The sequence below is a fragment of the Martes martes genome (assembly GCF_963455335.1).
Source record: "Martes martes genome assembly, chromosome: 1".
Taxonomy (NCBI): Eukaryota; Metazoa; Chordata; class Mammalia; order Carnivora; family Mustelidae; genus Martes; species Martes martes.
The window spans coordinates 200,024,367-200,045,542 of NC_137888.1; the positions used below are offsets into that span (position 1 = coordinate 200,024,367).

The 21,176-nt window shown below is 52.7% G+C and overlaps 1 protein-coding gene across 1 annotated transcript; it reads left to right on the plus strand.

Annotated features, from left to right (window-relative positions):
- The first annotated feature begins 2,556 nt into the window (after nucleotides 1–2,556).
- On the plus strand, nucleotides 2,557–15,054 carry CSPG5 (chondroitin sulfate proteoglycan 5). Its single transcript, XM_080826787.1, has 5 exons — nucleotides 2,557–2,787; nucleotides 3,446–4,559; nucleotides 7,328–7,516; nucleotides 9,350–9,425; nucleotides 14,540–15,054. The coding sequence occupies exons 1-5, from the start codon at nucleotides 2,688–2,690 to the stop codon at nucleotides 14,699–14,701; spliced, it is 1,641 nt and encodes a 546-aa protein (XP_080682913.1). The 5' UTR covers nucleotides 2,557–2,687; the 3' UTR covers nucleotides 14,702–15,054.
- Nucleotides 15,055–21,176: the final 6,122 nt, after the last annotated feature.

The following is a 21,176-nucleotide window of genomic DNA, read 5'->3' on the forward strand; positions in this document are numbered from 1 at the left end:
TGGGGACATGGGTGTGGGCTCTAGACAGGGGTTAATATCCCTTTCTTTGACTCTGTAGTTCCTATGTCTTAGATCTCTTATTTGGCCCACCCTAACCCCTGTGCCCAGAAAAAGTAGTGCAGTCCCTGGACACTGTGGCTACCACTGTCTCATAAAGGAGACGGGTTACTGACTCCCAAGGTCACGAAGAGCTGATGCCGAATCCTGCTTTTCCTGTCACACTCCATTGCCTGATAAGCTTCTCCATTCATCTCAAGGCGTCTCCAAACCTGGTGTGCCGTGCTCCGTTCTGAGGTCTAGGGGGAATCAGAATGAACGTGAATGGCAACCATTGGTTTAGGATCCCAAATGAAGAAAGTGGTTAAAAGAATTTGTCCCCAAGTTAGGGAAGGAGGTCATTGAAGGCGACGTTTCATATTTTATTTTATACACTATGCGTTTTATAATTCAAAAATTAAATTGAAGCCAGCCTGGCCGGCTGAGAGGGTGGAGCATGTGATTTGATCTCAGGGTGGTGAGTGCAGACCCCACATTGGGCATGGAGCCTACCTAAAAATTGTTTTTTTAATTGAACTTAAAAGAATATATTTAAATATTCAATAAAATATATTAAAATGAGAAACTGGAGTAGCTGGAGTTTTAACAGAGAAATGGGAGAAGGGTCCCATTCAGAACCTCCTGTGAAAAACACAGGAGTGGTCCTCATGCCCCAGCTGTCAAGGCCCCATTGGTGAGGCCTCATTCCCCGACAGACCCACCTGGGGAAGGAGGAGGTAGGCACGTCTCCACTCTCACAACCACCACCCAAGAGTCAGACCCAAGTAGAGGAACACAGACTTGTACATAGGCCAAAAAAGAAAATACGGAGGTAAGCCACAGACAAGGGAAGCAGAGATGGGGTTGGAGGGTGCGTTAGTGCCTCTGTGGCCAGCCAGTAAGTGCAAAGCCCAGCCTGACCCTCTGCTCGGAGAAGGCTGTATTCCAAACCGGTATTTACTGTCCCCAGAGGCAGCATGAAGCCATGGAAAGAACCTCGCGAAGTCAGCCCCTTAGCAGGAAGCTCCAGACCCACGTTCTGTGGTGGGAGTATCTGGTTGTCCCTGGTGCATGTTTGCTTCTCCCGCCCTTCCAGAACCTCCCAGCGCCTGGTCCTGTGCACTCAGTGTGCTCCACAGTCTAGTGGGGAATTGCTGTAGACAGACGATATCACCGGGAGGCTGGGAAGGCTTCGCAGAGGGGAGAGGTAATGGAACCGAGCTTTCTGAGCCCGTTTTCCAGGCAGACTTGGAGGGCAGGGAACACCAGCCTGCCTTAGAGGCTGCTGTCACAGGACTGTCTATGAAAGGAACACACTTTGAACCAAGGGAACGCCATCCAGAGACACGTACTAGGACGTGAGGAGATAGATTCTCCAACTTGGTTACCTATGTGGCTCCCTAGGGACAGAAATGGGAGTGTCTCTCAAATACCACGGGTGTCACATCTAAGGTGGTGACCCCGAATGTCATTTGGGTCAATAACACACCAGGAGGTGGGTGGTTGCTTTGCGGGATAAGCTACCAGGACTAGGCCACAACTCCCCACCAAGCATGTCTCTGGGGATGAGGGGTCCCTGGCTGAACACTGAGCTTCGGTCAGCCCGCACACTAGTCTAACACCGCTCCTGGAGCCCACGCGTCCCTAGGCTGCGATCTTGGCTCCTTGGGTCAGCCCAGGACCTTGAGTTTGCTGGTCTGGGACACATGAGTGTTGGGGGTGGTGGTGGTGGTGGTGTTAATGGATCCTGGGAGGAAGGGGCCAAGATTAAAAGGCGCTGCCCAGGCTGCCCCGAGGAGAAGAGAAGAAAGGCGGGAGTAGCCGTAGTCTCAGAAGGGTCTTGCCCCCTGCCCCTGGGATGCGTTGTGGAGGGCCTGGCTGTACGAGATCTGAGCTTTGGCTGTGGACGGATTAGGTCTGATGCGATTAGAGCCTGGGCGGTCGGCTTCGCCCCCTTGCCTGGCGCTGCCGGCGCCTGCCCCGCCCCCGTGGGCACCCGCAGACGTCCCCGAGACCCTTCCCCGCCCCGAACACGGCATTGGCGCAGAAATCCGAGAGGCTCCGTGCGCCCCAGACTCGGCTCATTTCCACAGCGCGAGCTCGGGCTTCCGCCCCCTGCGGCCCTCCCGAGCCCCGCCCCGAACTTGCGGGTGTCTGGGCCCCCGCCTCCGTGCTCGCCGCGTGGCGGGTGGGTTCCTCGCAGGTGGGGGGGGCGTCCGTGCCTGCCCTCCACGGGGAGGGCGGGCCCGCTCCGCAGCTCTCCCGCCCGTGCACCTGTCGGCTAACGCCACGCGCGGCGCTGTGCTCCGCACCCACCCGCGCTACTCCACGTCCGTTTGTCTCGGCGTCCCGAGCCGGGGGTCTGTCTGTCCACGGCAGGCGGACCGAGCAGGGCAGGCGTCAGAGCTACGTGCGGCGGGGCGGGCGCGGCGGGCGGGGTGGGGGCGGCGCTGAGCGCGGCAGCGGCGGCGCGGGAGGCGGGGAGGCGCGGCGCGCCGGGGACAGCGGCGGACGGCGGCGGCGGCATGCGGCTTCTCGCGCTGCCCACCGTGGGCTGAGACGGCCGCAGCGCGGGCGGGAGGCGCGGCGGCCGGCGAGCCGAGGGCGCAGCCAGCCGGTCAGACCGTGGACAGCGGTCAGCGCGCCGCGCCATGGGCCGAGCCGGGGGCGGGGGCCCGGGCCGGGGGCCGCCGCCGCTGCTGCTGCTGCTTCTGGGGGCCACGCTGGTCCTCGCCGCCGGGGCCGCGCCGGGTAGGTACCGACTGCGACCGGGACCCCAGTGGCTCTCGCAAGTCACCCTGGGCCAGGGTCCCGCTGGCCTCGGGTACAGGCGGAGTTCGCGAGCTGTGGCAAGGGGGCGGGGCAGCGCCTTGCTCGCGACGGGGGCGGGGGAAGGGGCGCGCGAGGAGGTGGGGTACTTGGGGGAGGCCGAGAGGTGGGGGGCGGCCCCGACCCGGGTGTGTGGGCAGAGGTGCCGGCTGGGGGAGGGGCCTGAGTGGGCGGGGCGTGAGGGTGCGACTTCGAGGCGGGACCTGGAGGTGATGGGGCCATGAGGATGCGACCTCAGGGCGGGGCCTGGAGTGGGGCGGGGCCTTGAGGGTGCGACTTCGGGGCGGGGTCTGGCGGTGGGGTGGAGTCCTGAGGGTCGAACCTCTGCCTGGGGCCGAAGGTGGGGGCCGCCCGGTTTACACTGCGGGCCTTGTCGGGGGCGGGGCATGACGCCTGAGGGGCGGGGCCTGAGCGGGAAACGTCGGGCCGGGTGTTCCCCGCCTTGGGGGCGTGGCCTAAAGGTGGGGCGTGGCTTTGGGAAACCTGGTCCTGGAGTCTTCGGGTGGGCGGGGAGGCCGGGAGAGAGAGCCGCGGCGGGGGGCGGGGCCCTGACGTCGTGCCCCCTCCCTCCCGCCCACAGCGCGTGAGGCGGGCAGCGCCGTCGAGGCCGAAGAGCAGGTGAAGAGCGTCCTGGAGTGGGAGCCGCGTGCCAACAGCACGCGGGAGAAGGCCGGCCCACCAGCTGCTGGGGAGGATGAGACCTCATGGACTGCACCTGGCGGCCAGCCGGCTGTGGTGGGGCCTGGGGCCGGGCCAGAGGAGGCGCTGGAGGCGTCCGCGGCAGTGACCGGCACCGCCTGGCTAGAGGCCGACAGCCCGGGCCTGGGTGGAGTGACCGCAGAGGCGGGCAGCGGCGACACCCAGGCACTTCCAGCCACGCCCCCGGCTCCTGAGGAGGCCCTGGGACAGTCATCAATACCCCCAGTTACCCCCGAGGCTACAGAGGCCAGCGGACCACCCTCCCCCACTCCTGACGACAAGCTGAGTCCAGGCCCCGAACTCCCCAAGGAGAGCCCCTTAGAGGTTTGGCTGAACCTGGGAGGCAGCACACATGACCCACATGGGCCAGAGCCCACGTTCCCCGTTCAGGGCACACTGGAGCCCCAGCCGGCGTCAGATATAATTGACATCGACTACTTCGAAGGATTGGATGGTGAGGGCCGTGGCGCCGACCTGGAGAGCTTCCCGGGGTCGCCAGGAACCTCAGAGCACCACCCCGATAGTGGGGGAGAGACCCCTTCCTGGAGCCTGCTTGACTTATACGATGACTTCACCCCCTTTGATGAATCTGACTTCTACCCCACTACATCTTTCTATGATGACTTGGAGGAAGAGGAGGAGGAAGAGGAGAATGACAAGGATGCAGCAGGAGGGGGAGACCTGGAAGATGGAAGTGACCTTCTGGTGCCCACTGAGAAGCCTGGTCTGGGGCCCGGGACTGGCCAGCCAACCAGTCAGTGGCATGCCGTCCCCCCACAGCATACTCTGGGGATGGTGCCTGGCAGCAGCATCGCCCTCAGGCCCCGCCCAGGAGAGCCAGGCAGGGACCTGGCCCCAAGCGAGAATGGCACTGAGTGCCGCAGCGGCTTTGTGCGGCATAACGGCTCCTGCCGGTCAGTGTGCGACCTCTTCCCAAGTTACTGTCACAATGGCGGCCAGTGCTACCTGGTGGAGAACATAGGGGCCTTCTGCAGGTAAGGGTGTGGCAGGCAGGTGCACAGGGACTTATAAAAGAACTGAAAAGCATATGTGAGGCCTACTCAGCAAAGAGGAGGACATGATGGGCACAACTTCCAAGAGGTAGTGAGTTGCCAAGCCAAGAGGCTCCTGGGATTCCCAGGTCAAGAGATGTTCACACAATGTCTCCCACAGGGAGTTACTTCTTAAATGTACCTCCTGTGACATCACTAGGAGAGATTCCCCAGAAGTAAGATTTTGTATTTCCTCCAAGTGTGCGCCCTATACCAAAGCACTAAACTATAAAGGCAAAATGAAGGGACTTCTCTGAGGGTTTTGGAAAGCAGCCTTTACTGGCTCAAGGGGTCCCACTGGAGAGTTTTGGCTACAGTAGCACAAAGAGTAGGCTTATAAGCCTGCTCTGGAGGAAAGAAGGCCTCTGAGCATGCCCTCTGAGACACATGTGTGGTAGGAGGTGGACTCTGTCTACCCACAGGGCACCTGTAGGGGGCGGACGTATAGAGTCACAGTGAGGAGCAGACCCTAAGAGCAGCCACTCAAGTAGATCAAGTGAAGCAGAGTATCTTTCCTGGCATAGCAGATGTGGGGTTCCTTGACTTTGGGTAGTGGCTCTTTCCCTTCTACTTAATCTTTGTCCTCCAGCGCAGAATGTTTTAAAGACCCAGAGAGTTTAGTGTCTCTAAGGATGTTGTCTGCAGCCAGCATCCCATGCCTCATCAGGAATACATCATACACCTGCCCTCGTGGCAAGGTCATTAACCTGCTGGAGAGCTCACTGGCTTATTCTGGAAGAATCCCAAGTCAGCAGTGATCTGGGTAGTTTGCTTGTCTCCATCCTTTACAGATCCTGGAAGTGGGGTAGGACCCCCAGATTGCTCTGGGACTTGTTTCTGTTGGTCCTAGGAGGAACATTTCTGGAATCTAGATGTTTCTCTAAGTGTCATTCCTGATGTTTCTTTTTCTTGGTCTTTTTGGAGGTATGTGAAGAATTCAAATTCTGCAGGTCTTGATGTTCCGATAGAAAAATAATATATAGAAAGTGTGAATGTTGTGCCTTTGGCATTAAAGCTTGACTTCCAGTTCCTTCTTTCCTATAAGCGATCATGAAATGATTAAGGTCAGTCATATAGAATGTGTCCACACAGTTCCGATTGGAGTTGTCCAGTCATTGCTAAAAGGAGGAACTGTCATCAAGACATTATGGCAACAGTAAGGGCTACCAGAAGTATGTGGAAACCCTGTGATTTTGCTCCTCAAGCCTTGGTTAATGGGACGATAGTGATGCTTAGTGGGATTTACACTGGGAGCTCTGAAATCTCTGTGTGAAATAATTGTCTTCCATCCTGCTGGAGGCTTGGCTTTTCACCTTCAAAGTAGTCTTGCCATCGCCGCATGAAATGGAGAGCCCTTGATGCCTCTGGAGAGCTAGCAAAGTTCCCAGAAGCTCTTGGAGCTCTCGGGACTCCTGAGTGAGAAAGCAAGCTTGTCCTCAGTAAGCTGCCTGGCTGTGCTGACCGGGGATCCTCCAGTGGGTCCTGCCTCAGAGGGCTTTTCCACAAGTCCCCCCACCGGTTCCCCTTGCTCACCTTCCCTCCCAGGGGCACACTCTGTCCTCCCTCCCAGAGATCCCTCCTCAGGCTGTGCATGCCCAGGCTCGGCTGTGGCTCAGAAACTGTTTTGCATTCCACTCACAGGAGACTGCCGAGCCCTCCGTTGCAGACTGCAGCACGCCTTTGTCTCTGTCACCCTGACCCACTGCAGGGAAATGAGCAGAGCTATGGCAGAACTTTTCTAGAACCGTGGGTTAGTGGGATCTTCTTTGCCCACTACCCTCAGACAGATAGCCTCCCAGGACTGCAGAGCGTCTGTTGGAAAAGAAAGACTTTCCTGTTAGTCATGTCTGCACACTATTTCGGGCGTGGAGTAGTCAGTTCTCCGAGGCAAGGCATAATTTCCCCTTTTCTGGACCCCTTTCTCTTGTCTGTCATTCACCCTGAGGTTCATGTCCTCCCTCCTTTGCCTGCCTCTGTATCCTTCCACATCTTTCCTCTTTGAAGCAGCCTGGTTCCCATGGAAACAGCAATGTCGTTGGAAGAGTTGGAGCCTGGGAATGTCCCCAAGGGCAAGAGAAAGTCACTCAACAAAAGGACTGAAACCCACCCAGAGGGTTGATTCTCACTGTGCTTTCATGACTGTTCTCATGGTAATAGGACAGGAAGCTTTAGGGGCAGAATTTGGGGGGCTGTAGAGAGAGGAGGAGACTACACATCCATCTTTGTGTTCGTCCTTGTCTGTCACTTCCTTCTATTTCAGCGTCTGGGGAGCCTCGTGAACTAGACGGGACTGCAGAACACCAGGAGAGGTTTTCCCGGGTAGAGTGGGTTGACTACTTTTGTAGCCAGAGGTCCCATTAGTCTTGTTTTTCACCCAGAGCCAAGGGCAGGGGAGCTGAGAGAATCCTATGATTGTCCTCCTTAAGGCTGCAAGGTAGAAAACCAGGGTTCCCACCCCCCTTCCACGCAGTCCCTTAACAGTCACGTGAGTGACCTGTTCACTCCGTCCCTCGGCACTCTGGTTGTGTCATTTATGTCCTGGACCCCAGCGCTGTCCTGCCCACTGCGTGTGGTGGTCACACAGAACCTCCACCGCAGTTGCTCTAGACCCTCACGGGAACGGGCTGCTGAGGTAAATGTGGGGTGAAGGGGCCAGGCCCTTGCCATGGCCGCCGGCCTGTCCCCTCAGTCTCACTCTGTCGCTGCCCCAGGTGCAACACACAGGACTACATCTGGCACAAGGGGATGCGCTGCGAGTCCATCATCACCGACTTCCAGGTGATGTGTGTGGCCGTCGGCTCAGCCGCCCTCGTCCTGCTCCTGCTCTTCATGATGACCGTGTTCTTCGCCAAGAAGCTCTACCTGCTCAAGACGGAGAACACCAAGCTGCGAAGGACCAAGTGAGTCTGAGTCCGCCAGCCCCACCCCACCCCTGCGGCTGTCCCCTCCATCTGACCAGCGGATCTGGCCACGGGGGTTCCTGGCACCTGCTGTGCCTCCCTAGTTGTGTTGTCCATCCCAGAGGCTCCCCCAGGTTGATCCCTTCCTGCACGGAATGTGCTGGCATTGTGGCAGGGCCTGAGCCCCTGGGGCACACTGTCCGGCACCGTCCCCAGTGCCCCCCCGCCCCGTGACGGAGTGCGCTTAAGGGAAAGGCACCAGCGCCCTCCTGGCCATGGTCCCCCATGTACGTTACTGCGCTCAGTCCTCCCGCAACAGATTGCACCTGCTCCCTGGCTCTTTGCTGGCCGCGGCCAGTGTGAGGATCTCGCTCACGAACTGCGAGGAGTAACCCCAGCCCCCTCAGACCTGCCGTCTCTCAGGCCCGACTCCTCCTGACTGAACACTGGAGAGAAGGGCTTGGGCAGCACGTTGCCGTGCCCAGCTTGTCGGCGCCTGGTCCAGACAGAAGTGCAAGGGATTTAGGGAAGTCCTCTTGACCTCTCCTAAGTCGAGTTTTGGGGGTGGAGGGGCCTAGGCTAGGCTTCCTCTGTGGTGGATTTTCAGGGCCAGATGGGAATAGAGTCTCCTTCCGGCTTCTCTCTTAGCAGAGGAGTGACTGTTATGTGCATGTGAGATCCACACGTGTTTCCCTTTAAGTCCAGGCCTTGCACACTTGGCTGTGGCCTTACGCTCTGTGAGAGAGTCACTCTGTTCCTGAGCAAAGTAAGGAATGTTCTGAAGTGTCACAGGAGTCACAAAAGGAGGAGGTTGCAGTTCAGCTTCCTGGGGGCCCGAGAGACAGTTGATGCAGAACTGCCCCCCCTTTCGACCTGTTGCCCTCTTACTCCCCTCCCCCGCTGACCAAGACTCCCTCCAGAGAATGCTCCCGAAGTACTTTCCCTGGGATCCTGGGAAAAGGACAAAAGGCCATCTGTTGCTCCTTTGCTGGGTAAACTCCTGCACTGTGCAGATGCGGGCGGCCGCCGGGAGCCTTTCAGCGACCCGTCCCAGCGCTGCGGGGGCCTCTCCATTGTGCCTGTGCGCTGAGGCGGGCCAGATCCGTGCATGTCCTCATCAGCCAGGACCCTGGGTGGCAGAGGGAGGAAAGGGCCATGCTGCGACCACCTACCAGGGTGGCTGCTGAGGAGGCCAGGAGAGAGGAGCAGCTGGCAGGGCAGTGGAGAAGCAAGAGTGGTGGCCAGAGACAGGGCCACGTTCTAGGCCTTCCTCCGTCAGCAGGCTTTGTGTTCTGCACAGAGCCTGGCCCCCTTGGCACCTTCAGCTCCGAGCCTGCCACCCTCACTTCCCAGCGCGTGCTTGCTTGCTTTTGGGCTCACGCTCCATGTCCTCCGTGTGCTACAGATACTGCTGCGGTGTACTGCCTCTGAGATGCGCATTTTCCCCCGCATATTAGCGTCTCTGAAATTGGACTGCGTCGCACAATCACTGGTATCTGATCATCACTGTTGGCCAGATGGCAGTCACGATGTGGTTATAACCGCCTGGCAGTCACGGTCCTGGCCAGAGCTGTTCATATCGTTGTCAGTGCTTTATCTGAAGTCTCCGTGAGCCACTTCCAGTATATAATAAAAACTCTAGGTGATAAGAAAGTTCCTGGGTCACGGTTTAAGGGGCAGAAGTTTTTTTCCTCCGTGGTGCATCAAATAATGGCACTCCTTATTACGGTCCATGGTGTCTGATGAAATAAGCGTTTGACCCGCGACGCTTTGGGCAGGCTTTGCCATGATCGTCGCACTCACGTTTTTACTGCTCTCTTCTGTCCCAACCAGCAAATTCCGGACCCCGTCTGAGCTCCACAACGATAACTTCTCCCTCTCCACCATTGCCGAAGGCTCTCACCCAAACGTAAGGAAACTTTGCCACAGTCCCTGTACCTCCTTTCCCCACTCCACATGCCCGCACCTTGGCTCCCCGTGATGACTTGTCTGTCACCTGTGACTCGTCTTCCCCACCCTCTCCCTTATCCATAGGCCTGCCCAGGCCACTGCTCTTGTCTTTGGGCTACTTCCAAGCTGGGAACGGCTCCTCCCAGCTCTGGAGGTGAGCATGGGGAGACCAGTTTGGGTGGTGACGTGGGACAGGACAGGGATGGTGCGCCGCTTCCTTGACAGGCAGCTGTAGGTGGTACCAGAGATCTTTTTCCAGGATGACTCGGGATTTTTAGCTTTATCTAGACTTTAGAAGTCTGATTTTTCCTTCCCTGTGTCTTTCTGCTCTCTGTATGGAGAAGAAAGACTGTTTTCATCGTGAGGGGATGTCCTTGTGGTCACTGAAGTGAATGGCGTTTGCTCTTCAGGATGGCTGGACCAGTGTCCTTTACACTGTCCAAGGAGGCATATGTGCGCTGGTTAAAGCTGAGGAGGGCACAGAGCACTGGTGTAATAGTAAGTCTAGGGGTAAATGCTGTTCTTGGGAGGATGGGCTCGTAAGTATCAGTTGAGACTTAAGGTCCCAGTCGAGCAGTTTCTAAAGATCCTGGCCTTCTAGTGTGTCTTCCGGACCACACTAACCGGTAAAGAAAGTACTGGGTACTGTGAGAGAAAATTTCATAAATAAAGCAGAAACCACCCAAGCTCCAGATCACGTCACATCCGAGCCCGGGACTTCGGCACGTGACACAGGCCCCGTACCACACGGTGAAGGCATCGATACATGGATAAGGGAGCGAAACTCAGACTCACAAGCTGCCTGCAGCTGGGAAGCGCGCAGAAGAGCGGCTTGTGCTGCTGTGGGGACGGCACGGAACTAGACCACTGTTTTCCTCTGATAGATGGGGATGGTGTAGCCCCAGGAGGGGAAGAGAGAATAACAGTAAAGGTGACCTTGTTCACCAAACCCCAGGGAAGAACTTGGCCTGGTGGAGGAGGAGGAAAGGGGTCGACTTTAAAGAAGAAATCGAAGAGGTTCGTTTAGGATAATTTGTTAAAGTCTTTGATACGAAGGGTAGAGAAGTAGATACGATTTTACTGGGTATGCACCGAGATACTAATACGTTCAAGACCATGTAATAACCCAGGACGCCAGATGTCTTATAAACGTTCAGATTGATCAGCACTTTAACCAGCCCTCGAGATAGGCACCTTGAGGGCAGGAAGAGCCTCCCTCGTCTCCATACACTCCATCCCTACCTCATTTGGCCACACGAGGTGGTACACGTGTGGTCGCCATTTGTGGAATGCTGGCAAAAGATGGCCTAGCGGGGCCTTCTGGTTCCGCCGTACGCGTGCAGCAGCCCACCAGACCTGTATGGTGGTTCCTGGTTCCACTGTACGTGTGAGGTCGCCTGCCAGACCTGTGTGGTGGTTCCTGGTTCCACTGTACGCATGGGGCAGCCCGCCAGACCTGTACGGTGGTTCCTGCAGACTCGGTATTCCTTATCCAGAGAGCAAGGGTCCTTAGGAAAGTTTCTGATGCGTACATTGTTCTGGCATCCCAGGTGTGGACAGACAACTTGCCTCTTCCCAAAAAGGGAGGGGAAGGAAATAGCTCCTCTTGAAGGTCTCGGTGGCATGAGCCAATACCAAGGTTTCCAGTTCTCCTTGACTGACCCGACTTTGTAGAAAGTACGGTGTGTGTCCAGTAAGGCTCCCACTGACCTTGAGTTCAGAATACCATAAGGCTTAAAACTGGAGCAGAGCAGGGGCTGGTCCACCATGGGGGACTCTGCCTGAGAAGGACCTGAGAAGGGGCGGTCTGGGTAGTGCTCAGGACATCCCTCAGTGGAGGGGCAAGATGAGGCTCTGGTGGTCTCCCGCCCCTCCTGGATCTTGCAGGTTGTGTCAACCTGGCATCTTGCCCTCAACTTGTGCCCCAGGGGACATCCTGTCCTCTCTGCCAAAGCTCTGAGTGTGAGAGGGGATGACTCTCCTGTCCAGCAGGGTGTGTACCCCTGGATCTCCTCCCTTCAGCTCTTAATTCTCTCCACCCAGCCTACAAGTCAGACTTGATCATATTCAAGACCTTGTGGGCACTGACGGTTCAGGTGGTTGCCACTTTAGTTCGAAGTGAAGCCCTGTCGGGCGCTTCCTTCCCCACCTGCAGTCGCCCAGTGCTACTCCTCACCTGGGCTCTGCAGCAGGCGAGCCAGTGGCTGCGTGAGCCTGTGTGCAGCCAAACAGCCAGCCCCTCAAAGGATCATCAGGAGGGAAGGGAGAGCCTGTTCTCCTCTGCCTGTGCTATGGAGGCCTGCAAGTTCTCCAGGAGCAATGGCCAGTGTGTGGGAAGCGCAGCGTGGCTAATGTCACCTGAAATCCACAGGCAAATGCCACGCACTGCCCCGTTGGATCTCACAGCGGTGCTGTCCATGGAATGTCACGGATGTGACACGGTGTTCCCAAGATTCGACAGACCTTCCAGGATTTCAGTTTATTCCTTACTAGCACATCTCGTGGTGTCCCTTAGTGCTTCTCTGCACTCCCTCCCCATTTCAATCTTTCTTCCTTCCGAGGCTCTATTTCTTTCGTGCCCCCTTCTGAGGGAGGTTTGTGTCTGGACAAGTGGGACTCCAGGCCTGAACCCACACCGCTCCTGGCCTGAGGGATACCCATTTGGCTGGGGTGGGATGCCAGGAAGGGGAACATGGAGCAGTTCCCAGGACTTAGGCCAACTAGAGGGCCAGCTCCCTTGCCCTCAAGGATTTCTGGCACTTCAAAGGCAGATGGGCCTTCTGCTAAGGAATCAGCAACCCTAGGCTTGCTAGGATCCAGTTCTGGCAGAGACGCTTGGGCTAGCATAGCTCTGTCTTGGTTCAGACACTCCCTCACCTGCCCTGTTTGTTGGAAGTACTTAGCTTGTCTAATAGCATTGTTTGGATACCTGTGTTCTTTATTTTTAGAATATACTCATCCCACCTGTGGGCCCAGAAGTCCGTTTTCTCATCTGTCTAGATCCCAGGAGCCACGCTTAATTTGGGCCCCCACCTTCATGGCCTCGCAGCTTTGATGCCTATGTCTGTAGGCATCCCTCAATCTACTTTTCCTCACACGAAGCCTGTTTGCCCCCAAAGACTGTGTGATGGTGGTGGGTGGGACAGTCAGAGGGAGGTGGTGTTGAACAACATGAAAGTGAGTCCCATCTTTGTAAGAGGCTTGGCAAGTACGGGCCATCCTGTCCTACTCCAGATTTGCTGTGATGCAAAGTCTGCTATGCCTGGGATCTTTAAAGGCTCAGCTCTCAAGCTTCCAAGCCCATTGTCTCTCCCCAAACAGCACAGAAGTACGTGGCATGAAAAGTACAGTTCTTCCTCATCCCACTTTCCTCTCCATACAGCCTGTGTATGTGTGTGTATGTGTGTGTGTGAATGCATATACATACTTAACATATCAGGGAGATCTTTCCATCTCACTACATCTATATGTGTGTCATTGAAGTTTTTTTTTCTAAATCTCTCCCAGCAATGATAGAAAATACCAAGGGCCTGAAATCTGCCTCAATACCGTATGAAGTTCATTTCTTCTGGCCCTTATGGCATTGGGAATGGGGAACATGTGTTCCCCTGTGGTCTGGAAATCATTCCTGAGGGCTTTGAAACTCTACTATACTGCTCGGTTCAAGAGAGTCTTCTGGAAAAGTGCCAAGTGAGGCTGGGGACAAGGAGAGGGGACAGTGATTTTTGTATACACACAGTCCTTTTGAATACCTGTAGTGTCCTGTGTGAGCCTGGAGACTTTGCTTTCTTTCCAACCAGTCACTACCCCAACCCAGTGACATAATGGGTCAAACTCGGTAGCAGTCAGCATGGGCAAGAACTCACCACAGTTGTACGGAGAAGGCCCTGCTCCCAAAGCATGATGATTCCCTTCGATTTCAGAAGTGGTCAAAGTCAGAAAGATCTGAGCTAGCTGGTCAGAGAGCAACATTCCCTACCCTTCTCACCACCCGTGCCTCTGATCAGCAGACCTCCAAGCACTTACAGTAGCTATCTGGGGTGCCTAAGAAAGAGCCGAGGCCCGCCAATCACATGGGTGTGCAGGCCCATCTCCGAGATACGGTGGGTTCAATTCCAGACCACCACAATAAATAAATAGCAAAATAAAGCGAATAAAAGGAAAGTTGTTTCGCGGTGCATGTAAAAGTCAGGTTTACACCATACTGTAGTGTAGTAAGTGGCCAACAAAACAGTGTACATACCTTCATTTAAAACCACGTTCTTGCTAAAGACTAACCATCGTCTGAGCTTCCAGCGGGTCATAATGACTGATCACAGATCACATAAAAATAATAATGAAAAAGTTTGAGATATTGTGAGAATCACCCAAGTGTGACACAGAGACAGGAAATGAGCAAACGGTGTTGGAAAACGATGCCGATAGACTTGCTCAACCCAGGGTTACCACCGACCTTCAATTTGTATTTTTAAAAAAAAATGCAGTGTCTATGAAGCACAAGAAAATGAGGTGTGCCTGTAATGCCTGGATGGCCCTGAAGGAAGAGAGCCGTGGGAAGGCAGGGCATGGCTCAGAATGCCCAGAATGCAGAACTGGGGGACTGTGGACCGCTGTGGGTTTCCTGAAAGCCTGCAACAAGCAAATTCAGGTCCGGGTCCGGAGCTGGTCTGAGAGCTGCAGGCAGCACACACACCCAGGTAGGCAGGAGGGCTTGGTGCCTGTCAGGAACGGATGGTGAACCAGCAGCGCGAGTCCCATCCGACACGAAGGACGACAGGCCTGTTGAGGCAGTGGGACTCACCCGGGTGTGGGTTGAGGAAACACCTTTTAAGTTAGCATCTCTTGGTAGATAAACCCCTGCTGGTAAGGGGCACAAACACCTCTGGCCTCCCGTCAGAGGACGTGCAGTTTTCAGGGTGACCTTCCTAGAAAGCGGCTGCAAAGGCATCCGTTTGGTTCGTTCGAGTCTTAGAGTCTCTTTCTTTCTTATCTCCAAAGCCTGGGGGTGGTTCTTTGACCCCCTCTATCCGCCGTCTCCTTCCCGCCCCTCCCTCACCCTTTTCCCTCTTCCAGGATGATCCCAGTGCTCCCCACAAAATCCAGGAAGCTCTCAAGTCCTGCCTGAAAGAGGAGGAGTCATTTAACATCCAGAACTCCATGTCACCCAAGCTCGAGGGTGGCAAAGGTGACCAGGCGGACTTGGAGGTGAACTGTCTTCAGAATGACCTCACCTGAAGGAGAGCAAGAAGAAAGGGCATGGGGGGCGGGGGGCGGGGGAAGAAACGTGACCTCCTCTTGTACAGAGTCTATTTCTTGTAACCATTTGTTAAACGCTTTCTTTCTCTGGTCTCATGGCATGCCTTGATGTATTTTGTACAGGAGGGAGAAAACACAAAATAAGCAAAGAACCTGAACAGAACCGCATACGTTGGGTTGTTTTGTCTGTGCTGTCTGTACATTGCTTCTGCCGCTGTGATTTCTAAACCTACGCTTTTATTTCAACTGACTTTTTTTTTGTACTTTGACCCACCTTTTTTTGAAATAAGAGTAAACAACAAAGTTCTTGAAATAAAACTTTTTAAAAAGCCATTTTCTGGAAGTCATTGTGTCCACTCCCTACCCATCCTTGTCAGTCTGTGTTTAGTTTTTGTTTTTTTTTTAGAGGTTTTATTTATTTATTTGACAGAGAGATCACAAGCAGGCAGAGAGGCAGGCAGAGAGAGAGGGGGAAGCAGGCTCCCTGCTGAGCAGAGAGCTCGATTCGGGGCTCGATCCCAGGACCCTGAGATCGTGACCCGAGCCAAAGGCAGAGGCTTAACCCACTGAGCCACCCAGGTGCCCCTCTGTTTTGAATTTCTTAATAAGAATTCTTAATACGAATAAGAAATAAGAATAAATAGCTTCTGATTTATACATGTTTGAAACCCCAGAGGTGCTCTATGCATCGGCTTGGATTGCCATAACAAAAACACCACAGACTAGGTGGCTTCAACAATAGAAATTTATTTTCTAATGGTTTTGGAGTCTGGGTGGACGTCCAAGATCAAGGTACCAACAGAGCTGGTTTCTGATGGGGCATCTCTGCCTGGCTTGCACACAGCCACCTTCTTGCTGTTTGCCTTTTTTCTGTGCACATGCGAAGAGAGAGAGAGGTCTCTGTTATCTCTTCCTCTTCTGAGAAGGACCCCAGTCCTATTGGATTAGGAAGCCCTTGTCTCCAGATATAGTCACACTAGGGGTTAGGGCTTCAACATGTGACTTTTGGGGTGACATGATTCAGTCCATGAGTCTGTAGTGCCTTATATATTAAGAATACCCTTTTCTAGGGGCACCTGGGTGGCTCAGTGGGTTAAGCCTCTGCCTTCAGCTCAGGTCATGATATCAGGGTCCTGGGATCGAGCCCCGCATCGGGCTCTCTGCTCAGCAGGGAGCCTTATTCCCCCTCTCTCTCTGCCTGCCTCTCTGCCTATTTGTGATCTCTCTCTCTGTCAAATAAATACATAAAATCTTTAAAAAAAAAAAAAAAGAAAGAAAGAATACCCTTTCCTAGGGGTGCCTGGCTGGCCCAGTCAGTAGCATATGTGGCTCTTGATCTCAGGGTTGTGAATTCAAGCCCTACTAGGGGTATAGAGCCTACTTAAAAAAAAAGAAAGAGAGAGAGAAAGAATACCTTTCCCTTCTTTCATAAATAGATGTTGAGCACTTAGCCAAGCATTATGCTAAATTCCAGGAACTCTGGATAAATAAAACAGACCCTAACCTCAGGAAATTAACAATGTACTTGAGAAACAGAATTATAAACAAATAATTATAGGGGCACCTCAGTGGATCAGTCGGTTGAGCGTCCCACGCTTGGTTTCAGCTCAGGTCTGAATTTCAGGGTCCTGGATGGAGCCCTGCATGGGGTTCCACGTTCAGCAGGGGATCAGCTTGGGATCCTCTCCCTCTCCCTCTGCCCCTCCCACCCTCTGTTCACAATCTCTCTCTCTCTCTCTCTCAAATAAATAAATAAATAAATCTTTAAAAAAATAAATATAATATATTGTGTCAACATTATATTACAAAACTGGGAGTTGGAGTTTCGAATTCAGAAAGGCTTCAAGGAAAGAGCTTTAAATTGGACTTTGAAGGATGAGGAGGCGTTTTTCAGGATAACGTGGGAGGAGAGGATGTTCAAGGTAGAGGGAGGATATTCATAGAAAGTCTTGCCATATGACCAGAAATTGTGAGAGGGAGGGGTCCTGAGTGATGAGGTTGGAAAGGGCAAGTTAGGACAGATTGCAAAGGGCCTTGAATACCATTAAACACGGCTAAGGCAAGGTCAGATTTGTTTTCTAAGAAGATAGCTCTGGATACAGTGGTGAATGCAGACAGAATGGAGATCGTAAATGCAGGCAATAAATGAGGATGGATTAGAGAGAAAATTAGGAGTCCAAATGGCCAGAATTACTACTGGAAGAGTTTTCTAGAACTTTGCTTGTGTTCAGTCTGTGATAATTCCAATAAATGGAATCCCTGTGAATGTGTTTCTGTTGCCTAATTTTGGCTAGTTCTCCCTGATCGGTCTTCCCAAGTGCCTCATTATTTTTTATTTTGTGCTGGACATTGTATTTATAAAATATGTTATTTATTTATTTATTGAAATATTCATATTTATTGAAATATTTTGCCTAGGATGATTTCTTCCTTTAGAGAGGCGTTTTTTGTTTGGCTCTGTCAAGTGCCCAGGGGCACTAGAATTCTGGAATCACATTATTATTATTCCAGATCAAGGTTGGAGAGTCCCAGGTCACTGAAACCAGTCCATAGACTTATCAGACTATGCATGAGTTGGTTTGCTTTTGGTTCATCCTTGCCTTTAAGGGCACAATTCTCTGGGGTCACAGCCCCAAACAGGCAGTGGTTTACCAGTTTTCCACCTTTGGTGGGCCCTGTACTCCAATGCTGCCGCCCCTCCAAGCCCCCAGACGTTCAGAAACACAACTTAGTGTTCTAGCCCCCTCTTCCAAATGGGTAAGTGCCTCCAGGGAAGAAGTGGCCCTGAATGCTGGGCTCACCTGTCTGAGTTACTGTCCTCTCTGGGATGTCAGCCTTGTAATTCTGCAGTATTTTGTTAGCTCTTTGATGCTTTTCAGATATTTGTACATCTTTTGGTGTCCTTAGTGAAAGGGTTGGTCTAAATTTACCTAGTCTCCCATTTCCTGACAACAGAAGTCCTCTGTTTTCATCTTGGGACTTTTGCCCAGATGACATTCAGCTGCTTCTGTGAGCTCAGTCTGCTCTTTGCTATTGGATAGGGCTGCAAATTAGGATGTTGGGTTATGGCCTGTGTGTATTACAGTTTCCTAACCTGATGCTTATCCACTTTGGGGGGTTTGGCATGGTTTTACTTAGGATTTCCTGTACTCTCTGAATCAGGGGACAGACCCGTCTTTCATGGCTAGGCACCTCTGGCTCCTTTCACAAGGAGGCCCAATCAAGAGAGATTGTATGTGAAAGTACTTTGTAAGTTCTAAATCCCATCCAGACCTAAGGGTTTGTTAGTATCGTGTTTTGTTTTTCCCACAAGAGTATTATGGGATGCAGATCACTGCCCTTGGCTCTATCCCATCTTCACCACACATGCAGGAGGGATAGGAAAACCCATATCGGAAGGGGAGCAGGAGACAATGCAGGCCTAATGAATGGAGTTACCAGATGTTGCCAAGAGTCTTTGGCCCTATGAAGAGGCCACCGTGTTGGAATCAGATATATCGATGTCTCTCTGTGCTGGCCCTCTTTCCTGCCAGGGCGTTTGTGCCTCTCAGTGACTGTGCTCCATGAGCCCAGCAAGCATCCTCTCTGGGGACCTCAGCTCAGCCCCTCAGGGATTATCTATGCTTGAGAGGTCCCTCTTCAGCACCCCAGCACTATCAGGTGACGGTCCCCAGATCTCTTCTGTCTGCTTTTTCCACACCACTCCATAGCCCATTTTGTGTCCTCCTCTCTAAAGAAAGGACAAACGGAAAATGTGGGAAACGCAGGCATCGTGGAAGAAAGTTCATTTGTCTGGGGCCTTCCGGCACTGATGGATCACTTCACTTTGGAGAAGTGTCCATGCGGTGCTGAGCCATCTGTCTCCACAAGGCATTTCCTTGACACATACGCCACACCTGTGTTTGTGTCCTGGGGCTGCCGTAACAAATGAGCCCAGACTCAATGGCTAAAACAACGGAAATGTGCCGAAAGCCACCGTTCTAAACTCGAGGTGTCAGTAGGGCCAAGCTCCCTCTGACTGCTCCAGGGAAAAATCATTCCTCATCTCTTCCCAGCTTCTGGGGGCTGCCAGTAATCCCCAGCATTCTTTGGCTTATACTTACATCACTCTAGTTTCTGCCTCTGTCTTCACGTAGCCATCTTCCCTTTGCCTGTGTCTGTGTCTCCTTGACTTTACCAGGCCTTCTTATAAGGACCCCCAGTCACTGGGTTGAAGGCCCACCCTAATCCAGTAGGCCCTCCTCTCAACTTGATTACAGCTGCAAGGACCCTATTTCCACATGAGACCATCCTTACAGATAGTGGGAGTTAGGACTTCAATATGTGTTTTTGGTGAGTTGCAGCCATAAACGCACCTTTCTATTTAGAATACATTTCATATCCATGCTCTTCTCACAGGCTCACTGGAGCCTGGAGTTGGAGTCTTAAGACTGGAAAGCATCAGTGACAATATTAGAACCCAGACTTTAGGGGCGCCTGGGTGGCTCGGTGGGTTAAGCCTCTGCCTTCGGCTCGGATCATGATCTCAGGGTCCTGGGATCGAGCCCTGCATCGGGCTCTCTGCTTGGTGGGGAACCTGCTTCCCCCCCTCCATCTCTGCCTGTCTCTCTGCCTACTTGTGATCTCTCTCTCTGTCAAATAAAAAAATAAAATTAAAAAAAAAAAGAACCCAGACTTTAAACTTCTATTTCAGTGTCCTTTCCTCTGTGTGACATCACACCACAGACACAGTCTCTTGTCCTTTCTCATATAATTTATAGGAATGAAAGGTTAGTCTGGGCTCTGAAAAGCAGCCCTAACACTGGACTCAGAGCTAGAAGGCCTCTCCATTGAGGGAATCAAAAGAACTCTTGGAACCTCAGGTTCTTTATCTGTAAAAATCCTTACCTCTTCACAGGACTACCTAGGCACCAGGGATAAAGCGAAGAACAGAATGGACCAAAAGCCCAGCCTGATGGAGCTTACTTTCCAGTGTCATGATATTCATACAAGGTATGTGAACATATTCTGAGAAGTGGAAGGGGCTGTACCAACTCACCCTCCAAACCCAAGGGAAAGGGGTATCAAGGCCACTTTATTGGTCAAGCAAGCAGTGAGTTGTGTGAACACCACCACTGCTGAGAATGACAGCAGAGCCTCTCCCCTCAGCTCCGGGACTCCCACAGGTACGTGAAAGGCTTTGGGGGAAGTGAGGGTCTCTACCAATTTGAACGTGGAAGTTATAATGCCTCCTGAGTGTGTAACCATGAGATGACACAAAGTACGTGGGAGTGAAGAAGATAGGCAAAGTTACCCTGAGGGATCTGATGGCCAGCCAGCCTCAGCAACACCTTGGCCAAGGGCTTATCAAAGCCAAAGGCAGAAATGCGTCAGTCACAAAGGTCGGCCCCTGCACCTACACTGTGTGCAGTGCAGAGGTCTGTATCAAGGAGCAGAATTGCTAGGATGTAATTCAGCCTATCTCGAGCTTCCCAAGATAATGTCCCAAGTGGCTCAGTCAATGAACAGCTCCCACCAACAACGGATGAGAGTTGCTTTTGCTGCGTCTCCTCATCAGCACTTGATAATCTCACCCATTTTTGGAGCACCCGGGCCGGCTCAATCGGTAGAACACGTGACCATTGATCTTGGGGTTGTGAAATAGAGCCCCACGTTAGGAATAGAAATTACTTAAAATCTAAAAAAAAAAAGAAGGAAGGAAGGAAGGAGGGAAAAAAAGAAAGAAAGAAAAAGAAGAAAGAAAGAAAGAAAGGGTGCCTGGGTGGCTCAGTGGGTTAAGCTTCTGCCTTTGGCTCAGGTCATGATCTCAGGGTCCTGGGATCAAGCCCCACATCGGGCTCTCTGCTCAATGGGGAGCCTGCTTCCCCCTGCCTCTCTGCCTACTTGTAATCACTCTCTGTCAAATAAATAAATAAAATCTTTAAAAAAAAGAGAGAGAGAGAGAGAGAGAGAGATTTTCTCACATTTTCAATTCTAGCCATTCTTTAGGCATGTAATGGCATATAATTGTGATTTTAATTGGCATTCTCTAGTGATCAGTGATTACGTCCCTCCCCATATGTTTATTAGTCATCTACATTTCTACTTTTGTGAAGCATCTGCTTAACTCTTTAGCCCGTTTTTCTATTTGACTATCTTCTATCACATTTATGAGCTGTTTTATAGGTCATATGTGTCACAGATATGTTTTTATCCTCTGTGGCTTGCAATTTCGTACACCTGATGTTAAAGTAACATTAAACTTAATTTTTAAGTAGTCAAACTTATCAATCCTCCTGTCCTGTTACAAAATCCTTCCCAAAGAGTTGTTGCTACCTAGGGTGCTCAAAGTCACACGAAGACACCCCTTACATCTTAATAGCAAGAAAAACGTCAGATAACCTGCACAACCGCAACTTCTTGGCCTCATCTGGGAGCTGAGGTCACAAGGAAGCCAGATAAATTGAATTCCAAA

Bases quoted from the DNA above. Each gene is read 5' to 3' on its own strand.
- CSPG5 (XM_080826787.1), top strand. From the start codon at position 2,688: ATGGGCCGAGCCGGGGGCGGGGGCCCGGGCCGGGGGCCGCCGCCGCTG. The intron at 7,517-9,349 runs GTGAGTCTGAGT...TGTCCCAACCAG, and splicing joins ACCAAGCTGCGAAGGACCAA to CAAATTCCGGACCCCGTCTG. The intron at 9,426-14,539 runs GTAAGGAAACTT...TCCCTCTTCCAG, and splicing joins CCGAAGGCTCTCACCCAAAC to GATGATCCCAGTGCTCCCCA.